Raw genomic sequence first — 22,121 nt, 5'->3', positions numbered from 1 at the left:
CACTCCCTATGGCCCTCTGGGGAATTTGGTATGTTAGGGCAACCATGACTACTACCAGCTAGCTCTCAATGATCTGTTCAGAAAACTATAAGGTAATGAGAAAAATTCAATACAGGAGATAGGCCTCAAGTGATTTCTATATAATTTTAAAAATATGTTCTCTGCACTTTGAGGTGTTAGGTTGAGGGTAGGGGGCCATAAGGAAAGAGGGGGAGCAAATTTGCTTAACAGCTAAGCTTTTATGTAAATTCAAATGAGCTATGTCCACTGAACACATGTCACCTGACAACCGTGGGGGTGGGGAATCTGTATTCACAAGTGCTGGCCTGCCACAAAGCCTGAGAACTGACTAGAAACAGATGGTTCCTTTCCCCCTAAAATATGAGTAGGGGTACAGGATTGTTCCTGTCCTCTAACCTTAGGGTGTCCTGAGGAAGTATACATTACACACTCTTGAAACTGATTTTTACATTGGTATAAGAGTCAAGCATACAGTTCAGAACAAGGATAGATGAACTTTTGTACAATGGCTCAACTCTGCCACTGACAGCATGAAAACAAGACATAGCTAATGTCTAAAGAGTGTGGCTGTGTTCCAATAAAACTTTATTTACAAAAACAGGCTCAGGGCCAGATATAACCTACAGGCTATAATTACCAACCCCTGGTTTAAGAAAGTTCTGGTGGAGTATGGTGGTTCCCAGGCAGCATCTGGTTTCCCAGGTTGGCTGGAGAAATAATTAGCAAAGTTTAATTAAATGTTATCTTCATGGGCTGGGAGATGTGGCTCTGTGGTAGTGTTTGTGTAGCATGCACAAAGCCCCAGGCTCAATCCTTAGTCACCACAAAACTACTGTTTCCATTCTAGGGATATGGAGACTGAAACACTTAGGATAGGTAAGACCCAGAAAATTCACTTCCTACTCCTGTTTTATATTTATCATCATTGGCTCTGGAAGAACACAAAAGTTAGCAGCCTCAAATTGCCTTCTGACACAAAGGAGAATTTCATTCAAGGGACAATTGCGGTAAGAAATGTATCCGGGGTTTCAATTACCCACCAGTGGCTCTTAGCTTCCTTAGAGTTGGCCCTCATTTTTCTCTTAGCTCTTCCAGCTCCAGCTCATAAAAATGAAGCCATTCCTCGCTTTATGAAGACATCCCTTCTGGATGAATGGTCACAGAAGGTAAACCCACTCTTTGCACTATAACCCTTTATATAAGGCCTAATCTATCTTGTCAAGAACACAGCAGGGCGTGCGGTGAGAGATAACTGCACAGGCAGAGTATTACATCATTTGGGATGGGAAACAGAAACAGTGACGACACTTAATTGTTCCTGAAACCCAGTCCCGGCTCACAGGCCTTTTTAAACTGTTGTGTTTCCGAGCTCCGTTTAGAAAGCTCATTTTAAAAGATGACAGAATAAAAATGCAAGAGGCCCTGAAATTCTGAAACCTGCAGCACTGGTTTCAGACCAATCTGGGTTTGCTCTTTGAAGCCTAAAAGGCAGTGGGCTCTCCCCAACAGTGCTCTTACAGAAGCTCAGTGCAGAGAATGGCACAGATAGGCCCAGCAGCAGCAGCAGCAGCAGCACACTTTTTATAACATCTTTCGTGTGCCAGTCACTCTTCTAAGCGCTTTATGACTTCATTTAGTTCTTATGATATCGATATTGTTGTCCACAGAAGAAAGGGGGTCCAGAAACGTCCTCAAGACTACACCAGCTGGTCAACGAAGGAGCCTGTATTCAACTAACCAGACTACTAACACCGTTCTTTTCAGGGTCTACGACAGCAAGGGATTTCCATGTTACATGTCCTAATGGCCTAGAGGAAAACACTCCTGTCCCTTCCCAAGGCATGGAAGGAATAAACAACCTGAAGATACATGAAGATGAGGCTGATATGCCCTAAGACAAAGATCAGGGGATTCTCCCCTCTTTCAATGCTTGGTCACAAAAAAAAAAAAAAAAAAAAAAAACACCAATGGGCTCAGGCTACTATTTCCTTTCTCTTTCCTACCTACTGAAAACCTAAAGATAATCCTACCCCATAGGCAAATGTCCATTTAATACCTCTGGGATATTAACAGGTGGAGACACAATGGACCAACCAAATACATAATGCAGGAATCCACTCAATCTTCCCCAAGTCACCTGACAAGTTCCACAGCCCTGTCTAGTTTCCTGTTTTCATCAGTGTCTTTAGAGACCCTGCCCCTGCAAGAGGAGCAGGCCGTGTGAAGAACCCAAGCATCCAAGCCCACATTCCTCCCCTTTGCCAGCACCCTCCGGTGCTTTCCCTTTGCACGCTAGCTCTGTGAGAATCACCAAACAACTGCTCTTAAAATGGTTGCTAAACACTTCCTAACTACTGCACAGGCAAGGCTTCTGTCGATTCCTACCAAGCGACAACGGTTCTGCTGCTTGCAGCTCTAACTTCCCCGGGTCTCAAGGAAGCCCAAACAAAACCAACAGGTTTGTAGTCTTGTGGCTTGCTCCACAGTTGATGGTAGTAGGCATGAGTCTGTCTGGGCATTGCCTTCTTCTACACCACCAGATTCTACACATACTTTGACTACTGGGTCACCATCTTGCTACCAGATTTGACCAAGTTCTGCGTTCCAGGATGTGATACTAACACATACAGTGAGGTCCAAAGAGACCTCAAAGACCTGATGAATCCCATTCCTACCTAGCAAGCCTCTTGTAACTGAATACCTTCAGGAAGGGGCTGTGCAGCATCCAAGCTTAGTAATCTCCAGAAAGCTTAAGAGTCTGGTTTGGAGAATGTCACATTAAGATGGCAGGGACATAACTTTTGTACATTTGGTACAAACTTAGGCTTAGGAAGTGTGCAATGATCCTTTCACATCTGGTGTGAATCAAATGCAAACTTCACTTTTAACTTATTGCCAACCTCCTCATGCAAGTAGGTTCCTTTTCCGTTCCAAAGGGCCTGCATTTGTGGGTCCCATCACAGCCTTGAGTGTGCAAGCAAGGTTAAATTTGCTCCACCCTCGTTTCCCCACACCCACCACATCAAGCTACTATTAAGAAATTGCTTGGGCGCTGTTCAGAAAGTGGGGTATTTGCCACAGCATACTTGATTATAAGCACTCCGCTGCCACGTTGGCTGGGAACGCGCAGGACAAAACCACCTTCGGTGGGGGGGCGAGAGGTATAGTGCAAACTGTCCAACTCCTGTACACAAGCACACACGCACAGGATGACTGGAATGAGACAGCCATATTAAGCAGGTCAAAAATACGGGAACATACAACTTCTGGACTACAACCGAGAGGAATGTAGAAAATCGGGAACAGAGGTGCGTTTGCACCGCAGTAAAAGCCGTTAAACTAACTTATTCCAACGGGCTGGGATCAAATCAGCTCCTGGAAGAGGCATAATGGGAAGCGCACGTGAAGTGGTGGAGAAAGGAACTCCAGGGCCATAGAAAGGGACGCTGGGGCCAAACTCAAGCTGGAGAAGTAACACATGGCTCCACCCGGCTCTCTTCCATGCCCCTCCCCCTCACCGAGCAGGCGTCCAGCGCCCACCGGCTCCGGCTCCCAGGGAAACCCTCGGCTCAGGGCGCCTACAACACTCCTTGCACCCATCCCAGCACCTCTCACTCCGCCGGGGCAGACACTTCGGGCCACTTTTCGGTTACGCCCCCCCCAAAGCTAGTTTCCATCTGCCAGGTCCCTCCCCTCACCTCCCAGTGCGGACTCCCGGCCCCCTCCTTCCCGGAGTTGCACCCCACGTTCGCAGCTGCTCGCCTTCGCTCCCTCCGGCCTCGGAACTCTGCGCGCCCCCTTTTCTCTTCCCTCACTTCCCATCCACTTCCTCCTCATATTTCTCCCAGTACTCTCCAGCCCCTCGCCCCAGACCCGGCTCACCTGCACGGCCACCCCCGTCCCGGCGCTGGTGCGGCTGCTGCAGCTGGAAGGGGACCGTAGCCCTGAGTGGCTGCAGCCCGGCCCGGGGGGAGCCAGCCGGCGCCGGTGGAGAGCATCCCCGCCGAAGACCTCCCGCCCCTCCGCGCCCGGGTCCCCAGGAACCTCCGCCTCTGCTGCCCGCTGTGGCCCCGGACATGGCCCAGACGGGTACCTTCTGCCTCTGCCCCAAGGCGAGCCCCACACAGCCCCCAACCCCCGCGGCCGCTACTTATCTGCCCTACGGGCGGGACCGGCCCCCTCGGTCCAGAGTTTCAATTGGCCTGTAGAGTTCCAGTACCTCCCCTCAACCAATCTTCGGCAGGACTCTTCCTATTCCGAGGATGATTGGTCCATGTGCACAGCCATCAACACAAGACCCCACCTCCTGCTTTTCTTTTCTTTTTTTTTTTCTTTTTTCTTTTTCTTTTTTTTAACGTCCTTAAGGCTGCCGATTGGTCCTTCTGGTAAAGGGCTGGTTCTCCGACACCGCCAATGAGAAGGCTCAAAGGAGAGGATCGTCACACCCAGTCCCAGGTAGTATGCAAATATATGCCACGTGATGTCAGTCTGTGCAGGGGGCGGGGCTGGATGTGGGTTGGAATCAAACACTAATGAAATTTTTATATGGGGTAGCGTCAAACTCTAAGCAGTCCTAGAGGGACTGAGAAAACCTAACTTCAAAAGGCACTACATTTAGTTTAACCTAAAAATATTAGTTTTCAATTCTCATGAGATTTCATTGCTGTTGGCAAACTCCAAACTGAGATTCTATATATTTATACAAGGTTTGCCTATCATTTGCATGAGCTTTGCATTAAATTCGTACATTTAGTGGCTACCTTGCCTCATGTGACACTCACATGTCTTTTAAGTTTCCAAGTCCCTTCCTGAGGCTGGTCCAATCTCAATAAAAGAGCTGTCAGCCAGTAAATTAACTTGAGACTTTAAAAGGGAGCTGGGAATTTCCCTTCAGAGCCATCCATTGTAAGTCTTCCTAACAAAACAAAGTGACTGAGAAATCTGCCCAAGTTTGATAGGGACTCCATTAGGAAATTTTGCTCTTCCCAGTCCAGTGCTCTCTGACCTACAAGTCAAAGACTGGATGGTCCCCAAAGAGAATATTTGCATTGTAAAAATTATATGATATCATATATATATATATATATATATATATATATATATATATATGTGTGTGTGTGTGTGTGTGTGTGTGTGTGTGTGTGTGTATATATATATATATACACACATACATACATACATACATACGAAGGCATTTGCAGGAGCGAGGAAAAAGCATTAAGATATTAAAAACTTGGCTTCTCAAAAGAACAATAGAGCCGGGCGCTGGTGGCACACGCCTGTAATCCCAGCACTCGGGAGGCAGAGGCAGGCAGATCTCTGTGAGTTCAAGGCCAGCCTGGTCTACAAAGCGAGTTCTAGGACAGCCTCCAAAGCTACAGAGAAACCCTGTATCCCCCCCCCCCCCCCCCCCCCCCCCCCCCCGCCAAAAAAAAAAGAACAATAGATTACCCTTGGCATTTTGTTCTATATATGGAAGACACAAAGTCAATCAACCCTGAGTTGTCTGTGAGAAGGGACCATCCAAGTAATTGGATAATTCCCTCTAGATTTATCTTTAGTTATGAATTCTAATTTTGACCTTGCTACCGATTTTTCTTTCTATTTCAGTCTTTGCTGGGTGTAGTGTTAAAAGACAGGCATTCCCCTGGAGCCACACTTACTAATCAGAGGCGAGGAAGTAAACTGGGAGTGTGCTATGAGGGTCACTGTGGGATTAAATACTGAAAGCAGATAATACTCAAAATGGGAATTCAAGAGTTGGTTGGATATTAAAATCAACCTGTGAACGCAGAACAAATGGAGACAATAGAACATGCTATAGGAAGATTTTCTTGCAGAGACATTACTTTCATGTTTGAAGGATTTGCTTCAAGATCTGACATATAGATTTTTTACAACTGAAGAAAACTACTCCTTTTGCACAAAGAGGACAAACTTTATCAGAATGGAGGTCAGTGGAACAGCACCTGCCTGGCATGCTCAAAGCCCTAGGTTTCATTTCTGGCATGGGGGTAGGTGGGTGAAAAGAGCAGCTTTTATTCTCAATTTCAATTAGTTCAACATTTCATACACTTAAAAATCATCCTCGGATTTGGGGATTTAGCTCAGTGGTAGAGCACTTGCCTAGCAAGCACAAGGCCGGAGTTCATCAATCCTCAGCTAAAAATAATAATAATAATAATCCTCATGACTATCTGAAAAGGGAAAAACATAAATTCTTACATGGTACCAGAAGAAAGAACTGAGGTTCAAAGAGTCCTTTTGATTCCTATCTCAGCCCTCTATCAAGTCTTATTCCACGGCCACGCTTCACATCCTCACAAATAAAGTCAACACCAAATAGCATCTAATATTCAATGAATTCCTTTCTCCATGCCAGGTACATATCAAGTACTGTGCACATTACTTCATTTAGGGCTTATGGCTGCAACTGTGAGGTTGCTATTATACTCTCTCTACTGAGTCTTTGGAAAGAAGCATCATGCTCATGGGTATTTTGTAGGATGACCACAGAGCCTCGCCTCGCTTGATCTCTATGCTTATAAAACTTTTTCATGAACTTTTTCTCCAATGATATATATCTGGCTACTGTGCTGACATCCGTCTAGTACTTGACATCTTTCACATCATCATCTTATTTAATTCTCACAATAGACATGGAATGTAGAAAATGCAAATATGATTGTCTTCACTCTACCAGAGGTTAGTTAGGTCACAGTGGCTGGACTACCTGCCAAAGATCTTTTGGCAGACACAGAACTTACAGTCGAGGTTTTTGACTCCAGCTTCAAATACTTTCCCAACTAACACTCAACTTCCTGACCACTGGAACTGCCTGAGAGGAAAAGGGTGAACTGTGTGGTCTCTTGAATATTTGTCTGATAATGTATACTATTTTAGGACTCCTTACATGTATATAGATCCTTAGATAGTCTCAGGCCGTGATGAGTGGTTTTTATCGGATGAATATTTTAAGTGTGTGTTAGTGATAAAAGCCTTGGACTGAGGGATTCTGAAACACATTAGAAAAGTGGCTTCCTCTCTCTGTGCAAGAATCACCCCTGATCCATCAACCTTACAGACTTGTCATGAGAATAAATTGACACATTATTTTATAGATGTAATTTTGCCTTGGAGAAAGAAGTTAGCTCAAAGAAAGAAGTTGTAAACACTTTTCCAAAACCAAGATACCAGAATTGAGGACCTGGATGGCAGAAAAAGAGTCACTAAAGGTGACACAATGAAGAACTGGATCTTCTGAGTACAGAAAGCTATGGTCTTTCTTGATAAGTTGCTGGCAAAAGACACTGAAGTTGACCTCAGCTCAATGCATAGAAGGCAGGCATAACTCTCATCCTCTATTAGGTATCATGCCCAAACAGCTGTCTCTTGTTCACTTCTCTATACCTGATAGCTTCCCCTAGCACAGGCATGATGGCAGGATAAGGTTGGCCCTTGTCTGCTTCTGCTAATGAAAGAGTCCTCAGTCAAGGCTCCGAGGAGGCTGTGAGATGCTAAGGGGAGATGCTTCCCATTACAAGGCGCCTTCTTGCTTGTTATTGTTTTCATTGTCATCCTTATTAACATCTTTGCCAACAATTCCTTCTTCACAGATTTGCTGAAATGACTACTATGTGTCATACTCTGAACTCATGGAATAGCAAAACTGTTCAAGATGGTGTTCCTAAGAGATGACTCAGCAAATACCATCAAGCCTGACAATTTGAATTTGATCCCTGGAGCCCACATAATGGAAGGAGAGAACTGACTTCCACAGTTGTCTTCTGTACCTCCACAAGCATGTCAGACACACACACACACACACACTTAAAAAGACATGGTTCCGGGTTGGGGATTTAGCTCAGTGGTAGAGTGCTTGCCTAGCAAGCACAAGGCCCTGAGTTTGGTCCTCAGCTCCAGGAAAAAAAAAAAAAAAAAAAAAAGATGTGGTTCCTACCTTGGGGTTCACAGCCCAGCAGGCTTTGAAGCTTATACACAGGAATGGTACGGGCCAGATACTATTCTAATTGGAGGTCATGACCCGGTTTCTGCTTTCAGAGACCTTGGATGAGATGTAGCCAGTCAGTAAATGCTTATCTCCCTGGGTTCCATCCCCAGTACCACATCAAACTGAACATGGTTATACAAACATGCCTGTAAGCCTTGCACAAAGGATCAGGAAGATTAACAGTTTAGGATCATCCTTGGCCATTCTAGGATATGATACATAAGACTCTATTACAAAAAGAAAAAAAAAGAAGAACTTTGGCCAGAGTCAGGTACTTAAAAACATCAAAAGTGGAGGATTGTATACAGCAAATGTATCAATAGTCCTTCACCTATTGCAAACTAAATTGTTTAAGGTCTTTGTTTGTTTTTGAGACAGTCTTACTATAGAATCCTGGCTGGCTTGAAACTCTGTATAGAGGAGGCTGGCCTCATAGACATCTGCCTTCCTTTTCTTCCCAAGTGCTGGGACTGAAGATGTGTGCTGCCACACCTGGTGTTTACGGGTCCTAACAGCAAATCCAGGAGACCCTTGATCTCAGATTGCTCTTGGGATGTCCACAGCTGCTGCAGGTAAGAACTCAACAAACTGGAATTATTTTTCCTGCAGGCATGATTCAAGATAGCCTTTCCTCAAGCAGAAGCTGTAAGGCTCTGAGGCCTTAAAAGACCCTGAGGGATTGCCTAGGATAAAAAGGCTCTGGGAGAATTGCCGGGTCAGATTCAGCAGGGAGGCCTTACTCTAGTGGCCACTGGATCAAGAAAGGATACAGTTGTCACAGCCAAGGAGAACCTCACAATTCTGAAGGTTGGAGTTCTGCCCCGGGCATCCATTGATGCCACAAATATGGCATTTCTACCTTCCAAAATATGACAACCAGGAGCAATTAATTGTTCAGCAGAGAGTAGAGAAGTCCTAATAGCCTTTCTTCCCTCGGGGACCAGCTCTGAACTTCCTGGTAAACGTCTGCACATTTACGTCTTTGGCCCCATAGTTCTACAATAATAAGGCAGAATTATAAGATGACGCAGACACACAGTGTCTCTTTCTGACCTACCTCCTTTCCTCAGCTTCTGTCTGAAATGTCAGGCCCAGCTCCTCGGGGAACTAAATCCTGAGGAAATGGGGTCAGGGCTAAAGGAACAGAGCAGCCTGAGAGGGACTGGAAAGCAGGGTTAAGGGAATGAATGAGGTTATGGGAACAGAAGGGGGGGGGGTCCTATCCCTTAGCAGCCTTTCCCATTCTGGTAGCTTCTCTCTCCCTGTATCCCTTCCCTTACGCCCACAATAACCAGCTGGCCTGGATTTTGACCTTCTGTATTCTCTCTGACACATTTTGTCCCTTGCTGTGGCCCATACATTCTGTCTTCTTTGTTAGTCCTTTTCCCTTTTCCCTCTCCTCCCCCTCCCCCAACCCTCATTTAGCACTCAGTAAGAATCTACTCTACTTGTTAAACACAATCGTTTGGTTGGTTGGTTTTGTTGTTGTTTGGTTGGATTTTTTTTTTTTTTTTTTTTGAGACAGGGTTTCTCTGTGTAGCCTTGCCTGTCCTAGAACTCTCTCTGTAGACTAAGCTGGCCTCGAACTCACGGAGATCTGCCAGCCTCTGCCTCCCGAGTGCTGGGATTAAAGACTCTGCCTGGATCAGGCTCACCTTTTAAAAGTGTACTCCCTTCAGGTACAACTGTAAGTTAGTCTTGGCATTGTTAGGTCACTTTGAGAGATACAAAACCTGAAGTTTCAAACACAGAATAACTAGGATGGCTCCTCTCTGTCTCTCTCTAATAATTTACTTTGTGTGTGTGTGTGTGTGCGCGCGCGCGCGTGCATGTGCACTCTCACATGATATGGGTGCTAGGAACCCAACTCGGGTCATCTGGAAGAGCAGCAAGTGCTTTTAACTGCGGAGCATCTCTCCAGCTCCAGCATTTCTCACTTTTGAAAATAGATAAGCACAAAAAAAAAAAAAAAAAAAGTGCAGCTGGACAGTGGTGGTACATGCCTTTAATGTCAGCACTAAGGAGACAGAAGAGGCAGGCAGATCTCTGTGAGTTCAAGGCCAGTCTGGTCTATAGAGTGAGTTCCAGGACTATAAAGAGAAACCCTGTCTTGGGAAAAAAAAAGGAGAGAGAAAGAAAAAGAAAATAGATAAGCTTCCTAAGAAAACTAAGGTTATCTTGCTTTTGTTTTATGTATATAAGTGTTTTTAATCCATGTAAGTATGTGCACCACGTGAGTGTCTGGTGCCCTTGGAAACCAGAAAAGGGTGTTGGATCCACTGGCACTAGAGTTGGAGACAGTTGTGACCCACCATGTGAGTGCTGAGCCTGTGTTCTACGCAAGAGCAGTAATCACTCTTAACCACCAGCCCACAGTTCTGTTGCCTTGCTTTTGTTTTTAAGCTGGGGTCTCATATAGCCCAGAGCACCCTCCAAATCATTATACAGCAGGGGCTGCTCTTGAATTCCTGATCCTCTTGCCTTCACCTCCCAAGTGCCACCATGCCCAGCTTAAAACAGGGGTGTCTTACTCATTACCTCACAGCCTGGCACTGTGACCAGCACGCAGATGGTGATTCAGAGCAAAAGAATGAACACACACGTTAGGGCAGGTGATATGGCTCAGGGTAAAGATGCTCGTGGCCAAGCTGAAAAACCTAAATTCGATCCTTGGGACCCACATGGCAGAGGAAGAGGACCAGTTCTGCGTGCTGTCCTCTGACCTCCATAGGCATGATGTGGCTTGCTTTTGCCCTTCCCCCATTTGGGCCTAAATAAATAAAAATACACTTTAGGCCGGGCGGTGGTGGCGCACGCCTGTAATCCCAGCATTTGGGAGGCAGAGGCAGGTGGATCTCTGTGAGTTCGAGGCCAGCCTGGTCTACAGAGCTAGTCCAGGACAGACAAACCCTGTCTTGAAAAACAAAAACAAAAACAAACAAACAAACAAAAACCACTTTAGGGGGGCTGAAGAGATTGCTCAGCAGTAGGAGAAGTTATTGCTCTTACAGAGGATCTGAATTCACTTTCCGGCACCCACATCAGGTGACTCACAAACTCCTGTGACTCCAACTCCAGGGCATTTGATGCTTTCTTCTGGCCTCTGTGGGCACCCACAATCACATGCATATCCTCAAATACACACAAATAAAAATAATCCTTCTTATACATACACTTTAAAGCTGGGTATGGTGGAGGTTCATGCCTTTAATCCCAGCACTTGGGAGACAAAAGCAGGTGGATCTCTGTGAGTTCAAGGCCAGCCTGGTCAAGCCAGGCCAAGACAGGCTCTCAGCCAGGGCAACCAAGGCTGCACAAACAACAAAACAAACAAACAAACAAAAAATATTATAGGTCCATCATGGCACCTTGGAGGAAGCCGTTTGCACCCCACACCTAACTCCTGCCTCAAAGATGAAAGTCTCTGGGGAGGTCATGTTAGTTCAGCACACTCTCAGGGGGCTGTGTATAAACCGAATGACACACTGGCTTCATTCCTGTTGCAGAGTTCTCTCTGCACCATCATTGTTCTTTTATATCCTTTATGTCTGCCTCAAAAATGTGATTGCCCCGGGGAAAATGCTACAGTACTTTTGAGTCCTCCATCTGATCTCACAGGCAGTTCCTCTCATACCATTCGCCAAGTCAGGCATCCAAATCCCATCAAAGACACTGTGAACGTAACTCCTGGAAGGAGTGGTTTGCAAGATTGTCTTGATTCTGACCCTTCATACCCAGAGCCTAGGCCACAGAGCCTGCTTTCCAAACCCAAGTCATTTTCTCCATGGGCTTTAGTAGTTAGTAGTGTGGCACACACCTTTAATCCCAGCACTTGAGATGGGGAGGCAGGCGGATCTCTGTGAGTTCGAGACCACCCTGGTCTACATAGCAAGTTGTAGGCTAGTCAGGGCTACATGAGACCTTGCTTTAGTTGACTGACTGATTGATTGATTGATTGATTAGTTTTTCAAGGCAGGGTTTCTCTGTACAACAGCCCTGGCTGTCCTGAAACTCACTCTGTATTTTTGAGACAGGATCTCATTATGTAGCCTTGGCTGTCCTGGAACTTATGATAGAGACCAGGCTGGCCTCAAATTGCCTCCCAAGTGTCAGTTTTATCTTTTGAGGCTTGATCAACGAGGCTTTCCCCTGTCCTGTGACTCCATCTTCTTCATCACCATCGGTTTCCACGTCCATCTCCAGTCGACAGTCTCCACATGTCCCCCGGCTGACCTTGTTGGCTACTAACCATCCTCTCAGGACTAAGGGGCTTTATAGCCTGCTAGATCATGTCCTTCTAGGCACCTTTACTGTTTCTCCCAAGCATAGGTGTCTGTGTGTTTGTCTTTTCTCCAACTCTGAGTGATGGGACTTCTGCCATCTTACCAGCAACAAGTAGAAGCCACTGCACCAGCAAGGCTGAGGTGGTTGGTGTCAGTCAACTGTCTGTCTCTCTTACATTTCTGGTCACTACTGAATGGAGGCTAAAAGCCAGGAGGACCAAAAGCAGGGAAGGCTCCAGGTTTTGTGAGGCCTAATGCTATTGTTGATTCTTCTTTCCTCTTCTGTTCCTCCTCCCTTTTCTTTTGTGTGTGCCAGGGAAGCACTCTACCACTAAATGACAGTGCCAGGCCTTAAAGACAAAGCGTCCGCCTGTGTGTGTGTGTGTGTGTGTGTGTGTGTGTGTGCAATGCACATGTGTGTTTGTGGATGTGTGTGCCCATGCATTTTTGGGGTCCACAGGAAGTTGCCGGGTGTCCTGCTCTATCATTTTTCACCTCATTCCCCGCCCCCCTTTTTTGGGGGGAGGTTTCAGACAGGGTTTCCCTGAGTAGCCTGTCCTGGAACTCGTTCTGTAGACCAGGCTGGCCTCAAACTGACAGAGATCCGCCTGCCTCTGCCTCCCCAGTGCTGGGATTAAAGGCGTGTGCCACCAATGCCCAGACGCCTGGCCCCTATTCCCTTCTTAATGAACCTGGAGCTAGGCTGACAGACAACAAGCCTCAGTGATCCTCCTGTCTCCACGCCCTTAAAAGTGCTTGAGTAACAGGCACCCAGCTATGCCTGGCTTTTCACATGGGTGCTGGGGATTTGAACTCAGGTCCCCAGGCAGCATTCTCACCCACAGAGCCATCTCCCCAGTCCTAATGCCAGGTCTTATGGTTTTGTTTGTTTGTTTTTTCCAAAACAGGGTTTCTCTGTGTAGACCTGGCTGTCCTGGAACTTGCTCTGTAGACCAGGCTGGCCTCGAACTCACAGAGATCTGCCTGGCTCTGCTTCCTGAGTGCTGGGATTAAAGGCATGCGCCACCACTGCCCAGCCCAGTTCTTTTTTTTTTTTTTTTTAAAGAATCATTTTGGTGTTCCTCTTAGAAAAAAAAATTTTTTTAAGCTATAAATGTAGAGTTAGGTGGAGAGTGTCGGAAGGGACCTTTGACACTGTTTCATTAGCATCTTGGTAAATCTGTTCTGACTGAAGGAATAAAGCCTGCTTACATCCCAGCCAACTCTTCAGATCAGGCTGAATTCAGTGCCTATTCCTGGCTTTTCCTGTGGATTTCCTGTACCCAACACATTTATTCCACAAAAGGGCACTGGCGCAACTAAATGGCCTTGACAGCCAAGTCTCTAGCTAATGAAAAATCCCAATGTGCTGGGTAACCACTCCTCCTACTTAGGTTACCTGGTGGCACCTAGAACAGTGTCGTTTAAGTAGGTGGTTTCTCCTGCTATGTACAGGTCTTAGATTGTCGATTCCACCAGTGGTCTCCGAGAGGACGCGCCTCCATTCACCTTTGGCAAAAGCCTCACCGTTTATGGAGTAGCTTGTATTCTGTTTGGGGAGGAAGCAGCTTAGCCTTGCTTTTCCCATGCCACTTTGATAATATCACACATGCTGGCACCTTTCCTGGAGGTCCCACCCAAATGTTCTGTCCAATTCTCTGGCCTAGAATGTTGAGTCAGAGTACAAATACCAACTCTTGTTGATTTCGTGGCTCTAAACACCCAATTCTGAAATTTCCCAAACACATTCGAAATCCTGGGCATCTGTGAAAGCTCAGGGCGCCCCTTTACCTACAGGGGCGTTAACATCAGGGCTCTAGATGCAATGTAACCATAATGCCATGGGCTATGTGCCCCACCACACAGAACAGAAGACAGTAGGCATCTTGCACATTATCGTATTTAATTATCCTGCCGTCGTCACGATCACTCTATATAGCAGGCACTGTGACCCTCAACTCAGAGAAGTTAGGCAACATACCATACGAAATGACACACAAAGTGGCAGCTCCACCTGTCTTCTGAGACGGCTGCACAGTCACTACTCAAGGAGGCAGTATACTGGGCCGGAGGCACCAGACCCACATGTGTACCCTGACCCAGAGGTAAGGATCAACACTAGGCTATACAGGCCACACTAGTCAGGACATAGTACAACTCCCTCTGTCTCCCACACACCCCAACTCTGAAACTCTGATTTTGTTTATGTTGCTTAGAAATTCTGGAGGTGGGTCTGACAGAATCTAACTGCCCCCCACATAGGAGTTTAATTTCTCCACTTAAAATCTTGCCATGTGTGCTTGGGTGGCGAGGTTAGGGTCAAATCCAGTTTTTCTCTGCGTTTCCTATCTTGGAAAAGGAGAGAAGAATGGGGGCCGGGGTTTACACTAAAGAGAAGCCAGAAAAGGATGGAGGGAGGTAGTAGCGTGGTGCTACTCTCTAAGGCCTGCAGGACTCTTTAAGAAGCACAGGTAGTGTGCCAGGGCAGGTGAGAGCTCATTGTGGGGTCAAAACTGTTGGAGGAAGCCTAGGAAAAGGCTTGGATGGAAAGAGCGGGAGTGAAGAGAAAAACCTATCCAGAGGCAAGTGGATCTGTGAGTTCGAGGCCAGTCTGGTCTACACAGTGAGTTCCAGGACAGCCAGAGCTACACAGAGAAACCCTGTCTCAAAAAACTAAACAGAAAGACCCTATTCAGGGATGAAAGTGTGTTTTAATTCTGACACCACTATAAATCAAAGGAGAAAAGGATTTGCCCCTGCATTCTGTCTCCTGATCTTGGACAGCAGAGTAAGGGGAACTCAAGCCTGATTGGACTGTGCTTACTCCAGGGCCAGAAAAGCCTGGCTGCAATGCCTACCCAGCCTGCCAAAATGCTGCCAGGCACAGGGACTGGCCACCACTCCGGTTGACAGTGAAGGGTACCCCTGTGTGCTGCCTTTCTCTTTGCTTCCAGCCTAGTGTGCGGCCTCGGCCTGGCAGGGAGCCTCTAAGTAGGGCTTGTAGAGTAGGGCCCTCCAGACAGTTCTTAAAACACAGTGGTTTATGAGCTCCTAGGAGGGCCTAGGTGGGAAAGCAGAGAGGACCCCAGACTAGTGTCTATGAAGCTTCAGCACCCCACTGACAAGCGTCAGGGTACTCATCTTCTTGATGTCTGTACCAGACCAACTTTGGGACCAGCCTTCACTTTTCCTGAGGCCCAAGACCCTGGTTCTGTGTTGAATAAGACCAGTGGAACTGGTTGGAATAAGACTAATGAAGGTCTATGCAAATCTTTAACCTTGAAATAAGCAAAGTGAGCAGCGGCTCAGTAAGTTTTGTAGGATTTATTTATTTATTTTTTAACATGAAAGAATTCTTTTGAACCCTCCATGGCTCCAAGAAAATCTATTTGAAATGTCCCTTCTTATGGGGCCATGGGGTTAAGTGCCAGGGATGGTAGGCTAAATGCCAGGGATGCTGGTTGCATGGATCTTGGGAGCAAGGCTAATGGCATCCCTGCTGTGGACTCAGGAATACCAGGCCCAGGCGCTGGTTGCCCAGAGAGATGCAGCCATTTTTACTTCTAACTGAAGGACACTACCTTCTGGGATTTCCCTTCTACGGTGGGAAACAGAGCAGCAGATACCCAAAAGATCAACAGGGCCTGTACCCAAAGTGTACAGGCTGGGAAGGAGGTCACATGAGCACCCGGGGTAGGGTGATTTATGTAGTTCAGGATTTGGTTCCTGCTGGTGGAAAGAAGATGCATTTTGTGAGTGCTGCATGGTAATTGCCCTTCATAAGGAAGATCTCCAAAGGTCAAGGGATGGGTCTTGAATAGCCCTAATGTCCTTGAAACAGTCCATTGTGTAGCTATTGTCTATACATGTAAAGGAACTCTTCTTGACCCTATTCATACTTTTCTCTTTTGGCCCCTAGGGTTTCCCAAGTGAATAATCACATACTACCTTATTCTAGAGCAAAGTCTATCTCTTTTCAACATCAACAACAAAAAGTTCAATACCCATTGCTTGAGCTCCTACTATGTATCAGATATCATGCTAGTTGGGGGACATAGAGATGAATAATACATAGTCACCGTTGGAGGGAGTCTGAACCCTGGTTTTCAAAATACTTCCCAATGACCTTTGGAATGTAGTAAGCAAATATGCATCTATCCCTTTATATTTCATACACAGGGATTACAAACTCAGTCTCCATCTTCCTGCAATCTTTTCTAAAACTCTTATTCATATGTATGTGTATATGTGTGCATGAGTTTATGTGCACAACATTTGTGCAGGTGCCCACAGAGGCTAGAGGGGGTGCTAGATCCTATGGAACTGGAATTACAGGCCATTATGAGATGCCCAATGTAGGTAGGTGCTGGGACCAAGACCTGGGTCCCCCACAAGAGTAGCACATGCTCTTAACAGCTGAACCATTGTTCCCTTCTTGCAATCTTTTAATTTGGCCTCCTATGGTAACCTCCACTTTGATCAATGTGGATGGCTTTCTCTGTACTCCAATAGGTCTTCCTTAGCAGACAGGATAACCAGAGTTAGGCTCTATCCTTTAAATGCAAAAACTATATGAATGTGTACACTGTTAAGTTAATTAACTTCCTTTATCCACTTGTTATTCATTTATATACCCAGTAGTTATTGAATGCCTGCTGGGTTCATGCATTCTATTAAGTGAATAGAGTAGACACTGGCCTCATGGAAGCCACCATCTGGGTATGTATTTGGGAAACAGAAGGTAAAGACTCCACACATCACACGGATAAATATGTAACTACAAACTGAGACAAATGTTATGAATAGAGTACAGGGTGCCATCAGTTTTGTGGCTGGGCGGTGGTGGTGCACGTCTTTAATCCCAGCACTTGGGAGGCAGAGCCAGGCGGATCTCTGTGAGTTCGAGGCCAGCCTGGACTACCAGGAAAGGTGCAAAGCTACACAGAGAAACCCGGTCTCGGAAAAAAGAGAGAGAGAGAGAGAGAGAGAGAGAGAGAGAGAGAGAGAGAGAGAGAGAAGGCTTAGAGAAGGTTCTCTTGAGGAAATGACATTTGAGCTGAGATCGGAAAGATTAGTGACATAGATGAAGCAGAGTCCGAGGAAGAATGCTCCAGGAGAAGTAAAGAGCACATACATACAAAGGTCCCATGAGAAGGGGAAGCAGCGTACCTCAAGAACTGCAGGAAAGGGGGCTGGAGAGATGGCTCAGAGGTTAAGAGCACTGACTGCTCTTCCCGAGGTCCTGAGTTCACTTCCCAGCAACCACATGGTGGCTCACAACCATCTGTGATGAGATCTGGCGCCCTCTTCTGTATACATAATACATAAATCTTGAAAAACAAAACAAAACAAAACAAGAACTGCAGGAAGGCCCATGATGCTGTAACACAGAGCATGGTCAGAGGGCTGTATGAGAAGGACATGGAAAGTCAGCCACGGGTCTGACTGTGAGGATGCTGCAGGCCTCCCTCACTGTGGGAAGGCCATGGAATGAAGGTTTGTACAAGTGACTCCTCCACTCAGGTTATTGTTGCTCTCTTCTTTCCTCCCTTAGGAGCAATAATGATGGTTTGAACTTCGAAGAACTTTCTTTCCCAGTGTCCTGGCACAGTGTGGTTATGCCTGGGTGGCAGAAGATGCCCCCAAACTACTGGGTCAGCCTCTGTCAATGTGGACAGAAGGGCAGGGCAGAGGGTCGGTGGAGTGCTTTGCCTGAGGTATCAGCTCCACAGTGACGTTTGGAACAGCCCCAAGACTATAGTCCTTGTTCCCAGATAACTCTATCACACGTGCCTTCCCACCCCCACAGAAATGCTCCACCTGCCCTGCCTCCTACAGCAGCTTTGCTCCCCCACCCAAACTGGGGAAGCTATCTGGAGAAGAATTTTGACTCTGCCCAACTCCTTGAGTCTTGTTCTGAGGCTCTCAGGCCACAGTTTTGTTGGGAAGTGTGGATATATACATATCCTAAATCATTTCCCAGAGGTACTATGGAAGCCATGGGAGGGTCATAATGGTCAGACCTGGCCTTTCAGAAGCCCTTCCTTTCATCCTAGATTTATCTTAGGAGAATGTGGCTTGGTGCAGTGACATCTGCTGGCAAGGCTGGGCAGGTAATAAAATGACCAGATGTCTACTCTTCATTTCCAGAGTAATAAGTATATCATCATAATAGACCTGGTGATATAGGCCTATAATCCTAGCCACTCACAGCCAGGAGGGCAAGTTCAAAGGCCAGCTTGAGCTATAGAGTGAATTCAAGGCTGCCATGGGCGATTTAGTAAGACCTTGTCTCCAAAATAAAAGGGGCTAAGGATATATCTTACTCAGTAGTACGGTACTTGCCTAACATTTGTGAGGTCCTGGGTTCAATTCCCAGTATGGCATACACTTCTGAGATTGGACGGGAGCCAGCTGGTTGGTACACAGCTGAAAGATCGGGCTGGAGAGATGGTTTAGCTGTTAAGAACACTTGCCACCCTTCAGCAGGACCTTAGTTCAGTTCTCAGCACCCACGTTGAGCAGTTCAGAACTTGCTTAAAACTCCAGTTTTAAGATGTGATGTCCTCTTCTGGCCTCTGCGTGTCCCCACAAACAAACAAGTGACATATACTCACACGGACACACACAACACTCACATACACAAACTTTTTAAAAAATAAAGGGAGAAGAAAGGAACAAAACAACACCATAAGATAAAGCTTAAAAAAGGGCAGAAAAGTTGAAAGTTGTAGGTGTGACCCCTAGGCTAGTCTGGGCTAAGTACTGAAAATGCTTTTTCTAGTGGTGGCTTGCAACTCCCACGATGGCCGCCAGTTGACTTTCACTTAGGTAGTTAGTCACAGAGGAAGTTTGGGTAAACACATGTAAATGACTCAGGCAGATCCATTCCTAGCCCTCATTTCTGGGAAAGTTTATTTCCACAAATAAAAAGACTCATAGTTTAAAAATAGGAGAAGGCACACTCTTGTTTTTTTCTATTTTTAATTAATGAATTTATTTATATTGTCTGAGACGGGGGTCACTATGCAGCTTTGGCTGTCCTGGAACTCACTCTGTAGACCAGGCTGGCCTCCGATTCACAGAGATCCACCTGCCTCTGCCTCCCAAGCACTGGGATTTGAAGGCGTGTGCCACCTGCCCATCGAGTCTTTTTTTTTGTTGTTTCAATCTCCTTCAGGTTACCGGTTTGAGAAAACATTTTTTTTTCTTTTCTTTTTTGAGCAGAGGATCGAACCCAGGGCCTTGCGCTTGTTAGGCAAGTGCTCTACCACTGAGCTAAATCCCCATCCCTGAGAAAACTTTTTTTAATAGGTTCTTTCAGGTTACCAAGAAAATGCTGTCAACAGAAACATTCCTATGGTTCTTACAATGGGTAAGAAGAGAATAGGGTTTTTGTTTGTTTGTTTTTTGTTTTTTCCTTTCTGTCCTAGGGATAGCACCTCACAACTGCCAGGCAAACCCTTCATCACTGAGATATGAGCATTTAAGGTGAGCCCTTAACACTACGTGGGGTAGATACACCCTGCCTCCCTGCTTTCATGCACTTTATGTATGCATTCTGTTCAGTTTCGCTCTTTGTTATCGTGTGCACTCGACAGAAGTCACCAATGGTGTGACTGGGAAGCCAGAGGAGAGAGCAGATAATACTAGAGAAGTAATTATGAAGCAATATTCTGTCTTCTTAATAACATTCCTCTGCAATTGAATGTGACTCAGATAAAGGCCCATCCACCCCCAATCCTTATTTCTCATTCAAACTTAAAAATCAAGAGTCCGGGGTTGGGGATTTAGCTCAAGCGCAAGGCCCTGGGTTTGGTCCTCAGCTCTGGCAAAAAAGAAAAAAAAATCAAGAATCCAATTAGAGGAGTTGGAAATGAACAGAATTTCACAGAAATGAAATGATAACAACAATAACACACACAAAACACACACACACACACACACACACACACACCCCTAGAGCGCCATCCTCCTAAAAAACAAAATCAAAACTATGAGGGTTCTAGGGATGTGGCTCAGTTGGGAGAGAGTGCTTGCTTAATATGCACAAAGTGCTGGGTTCGATTCCTAGTACAATACAAAAAGAGGTGTGGTGAGGTTGGGGATTTAGCTCAGTGGTAGAGTGCTTGCCCAGCAAGCACAAGGCCCTGGGTTCGGTCCTCAGATCCAGGAAAAAAAAAAGGGGGTGGTGGTGGTGGCCTATGCCTATAATTCCATCACTTGGGAAATGGATGAGTTTGAAATCAGCCTGGGTTACGTGAGGCCCTACCTCATTAAACAAAACAAAACAAAACAAAACAAAACAAAACAAAACAAAACAAAAAACCCAAACATTACTTGAGCTATAGTTTAAAATTTAATTCTGGAGCTGTCTTAGATTGGCACTCTTACACTAGTGACTATGCACAACTCTTTGAGGGAAGAAAAAAAGAACACATTTGAGGGAGACATAAAAGCAGGAGGGAGCCATGGGTGCAAGCAGACACTGCAATGTTCTGATAGACAAGACCCTCATACTAGGGAAACGAGAACACAGTATACATCAGAGCTGTAGTTGCGATGTCACATGGGAGTTGCAGACCATAGAGAAACATAGACGATGATGAATGGTCTAGTTTGCTTCCTTGTGGCTGTGGAAAACTCCAGGACTAATGCAATTTAGGGAAGGAAAAGGTTCAGCTGGCTTCCAGGTTACAGTTCCAGGGAAGCCAGAGCAGGAACTGAAGCAGGGCTCTGCAGCCACCTTTCCACACCGCCTAGGACAGGCTCATGGGTGATATCACTCACTTGGGGTTGAGCCCTCCCACATCAATCATGCCCCTTACGAGAAGGGCTGGAGAGGCCAGGCGGTGGTGGCACACGCCTTTAGTCCCAGCACTCGGGAGGCAGAGGCAGGCGGATCTCTGTGAGTTCGAGGCCAGCCTGGGCTACAGAGTGAGTTCCAGGAAAGGTACAAAGCTACACAGAGAAACCCTGTCTCGAAAAAACAAACAAAACAAAACAAAACAAAAAAAGGCTGGAGAGATGGATGGCTCAGTGGTTAAGAGCACTTACTGGCTGCTCTCCCAGAGGATCTGAGCTCAATTCCTTGCATCTACATGGTGGCTTACAATCATCTGTAACTCCAGTTCCAAAGGATCCAATACCTTCCTCTGACCTCCGAGAGCACCAGACATGAAACATGATGCACATACACACATGTAAGCAAAGTATTCATATACATAAAATCTTGTGTGTGTGTGTGTGTGTGTGTGTGTGTGTGTGTGTGTGTAGCTTTAAAGGAGGAGTAAATTTCAGAGAGTCTCACTTTCCTTATCAGCTTTATCAGCTCGTCTGGGTTAACTGGGTTAATAATTTTTGAAAGGCAGTGGGGGACTGCAGGCAGGTGAAAGGCATGCCCCTCCTGTAAGCAGTTGGCCCACGTTGACGACTTGTTTGCTGTGTTCGCTCAGCTCCCGGCTCAATACCTACCATATATCAGATGCTAAATATCTGATTGATGAATAAATGAAAATGCCTGCAATCTGAAAGTCTCAATCCATGCTTACTATGTGCATTCCACCTTGAAGTATCAAAAGGAATTTGGTTTTCTTGGAATCCAAAAAAATGAAGGGCCATCCATAATGACAATTCCCTGGTCTTCTTGATAAGTGAATTTGGGCACTGGAGAACCCAAGGAGAGACAGTCTGTTAGAGAAAACCCAATTACACTGAGGAACATATGTTGCCCTGAGGCTTCTGCTGCCATAACAACATCATGTAACTGTAACTACAGCCCTGGAGGGCCCTGGCCCCGTCAAATA

The 22,121-nt window shown here is 46.0% G+C and overlaps 1 protein-coding gene across 3 annotated transcripts in view; it reads right to left on the bottom strand.

The window, feature by feature from the left end:
- Positions 1-4,140, bottom strand: part of Fam117a (family with sequence similarity 117 member A) — a 48,837-nt gene extending 44,697 nt beyond the window's left edge. For 2 of the 3 annotated variants that reach the window (XM_036196623.1, XM_036196624.1), the window contains exon 1: positions 3,904-4,125. In XM_036196623.1, coding sequence (XP_036052516.1) covers positions 3,904-4,099 — 196 coding nt within the window. In that variant the 5' untranslated portion in view covers positions 4,100-4,125. Of the gene's footprint in view, positions 1-3,903 lie in introns of all 3 variants that reach the window. The other variant, XM_036196622.1, reaches the window with a different exon arrangement.
- Positions 4,141-22,121: the final 17,981 nt, after the last annotated feature.

This window comes from Onychomys torridus, chromosome 8, assembly GCF_903995425.1.
Source record: "Onychomys torridus chromosome 8, mOncTor1.1, whole genome shotgun sequence".
NCBI lineage: Eukaryota > Metazoa > Chordata > Mammalia > Rodentia > Cricetidae > Onychomys > Onychomys torridus.
The sequence above is the reverse complement of the archived record's forward strand: the minus strand, read 5'-3'. Positions and strand labels throughout refer to the sequence as shown.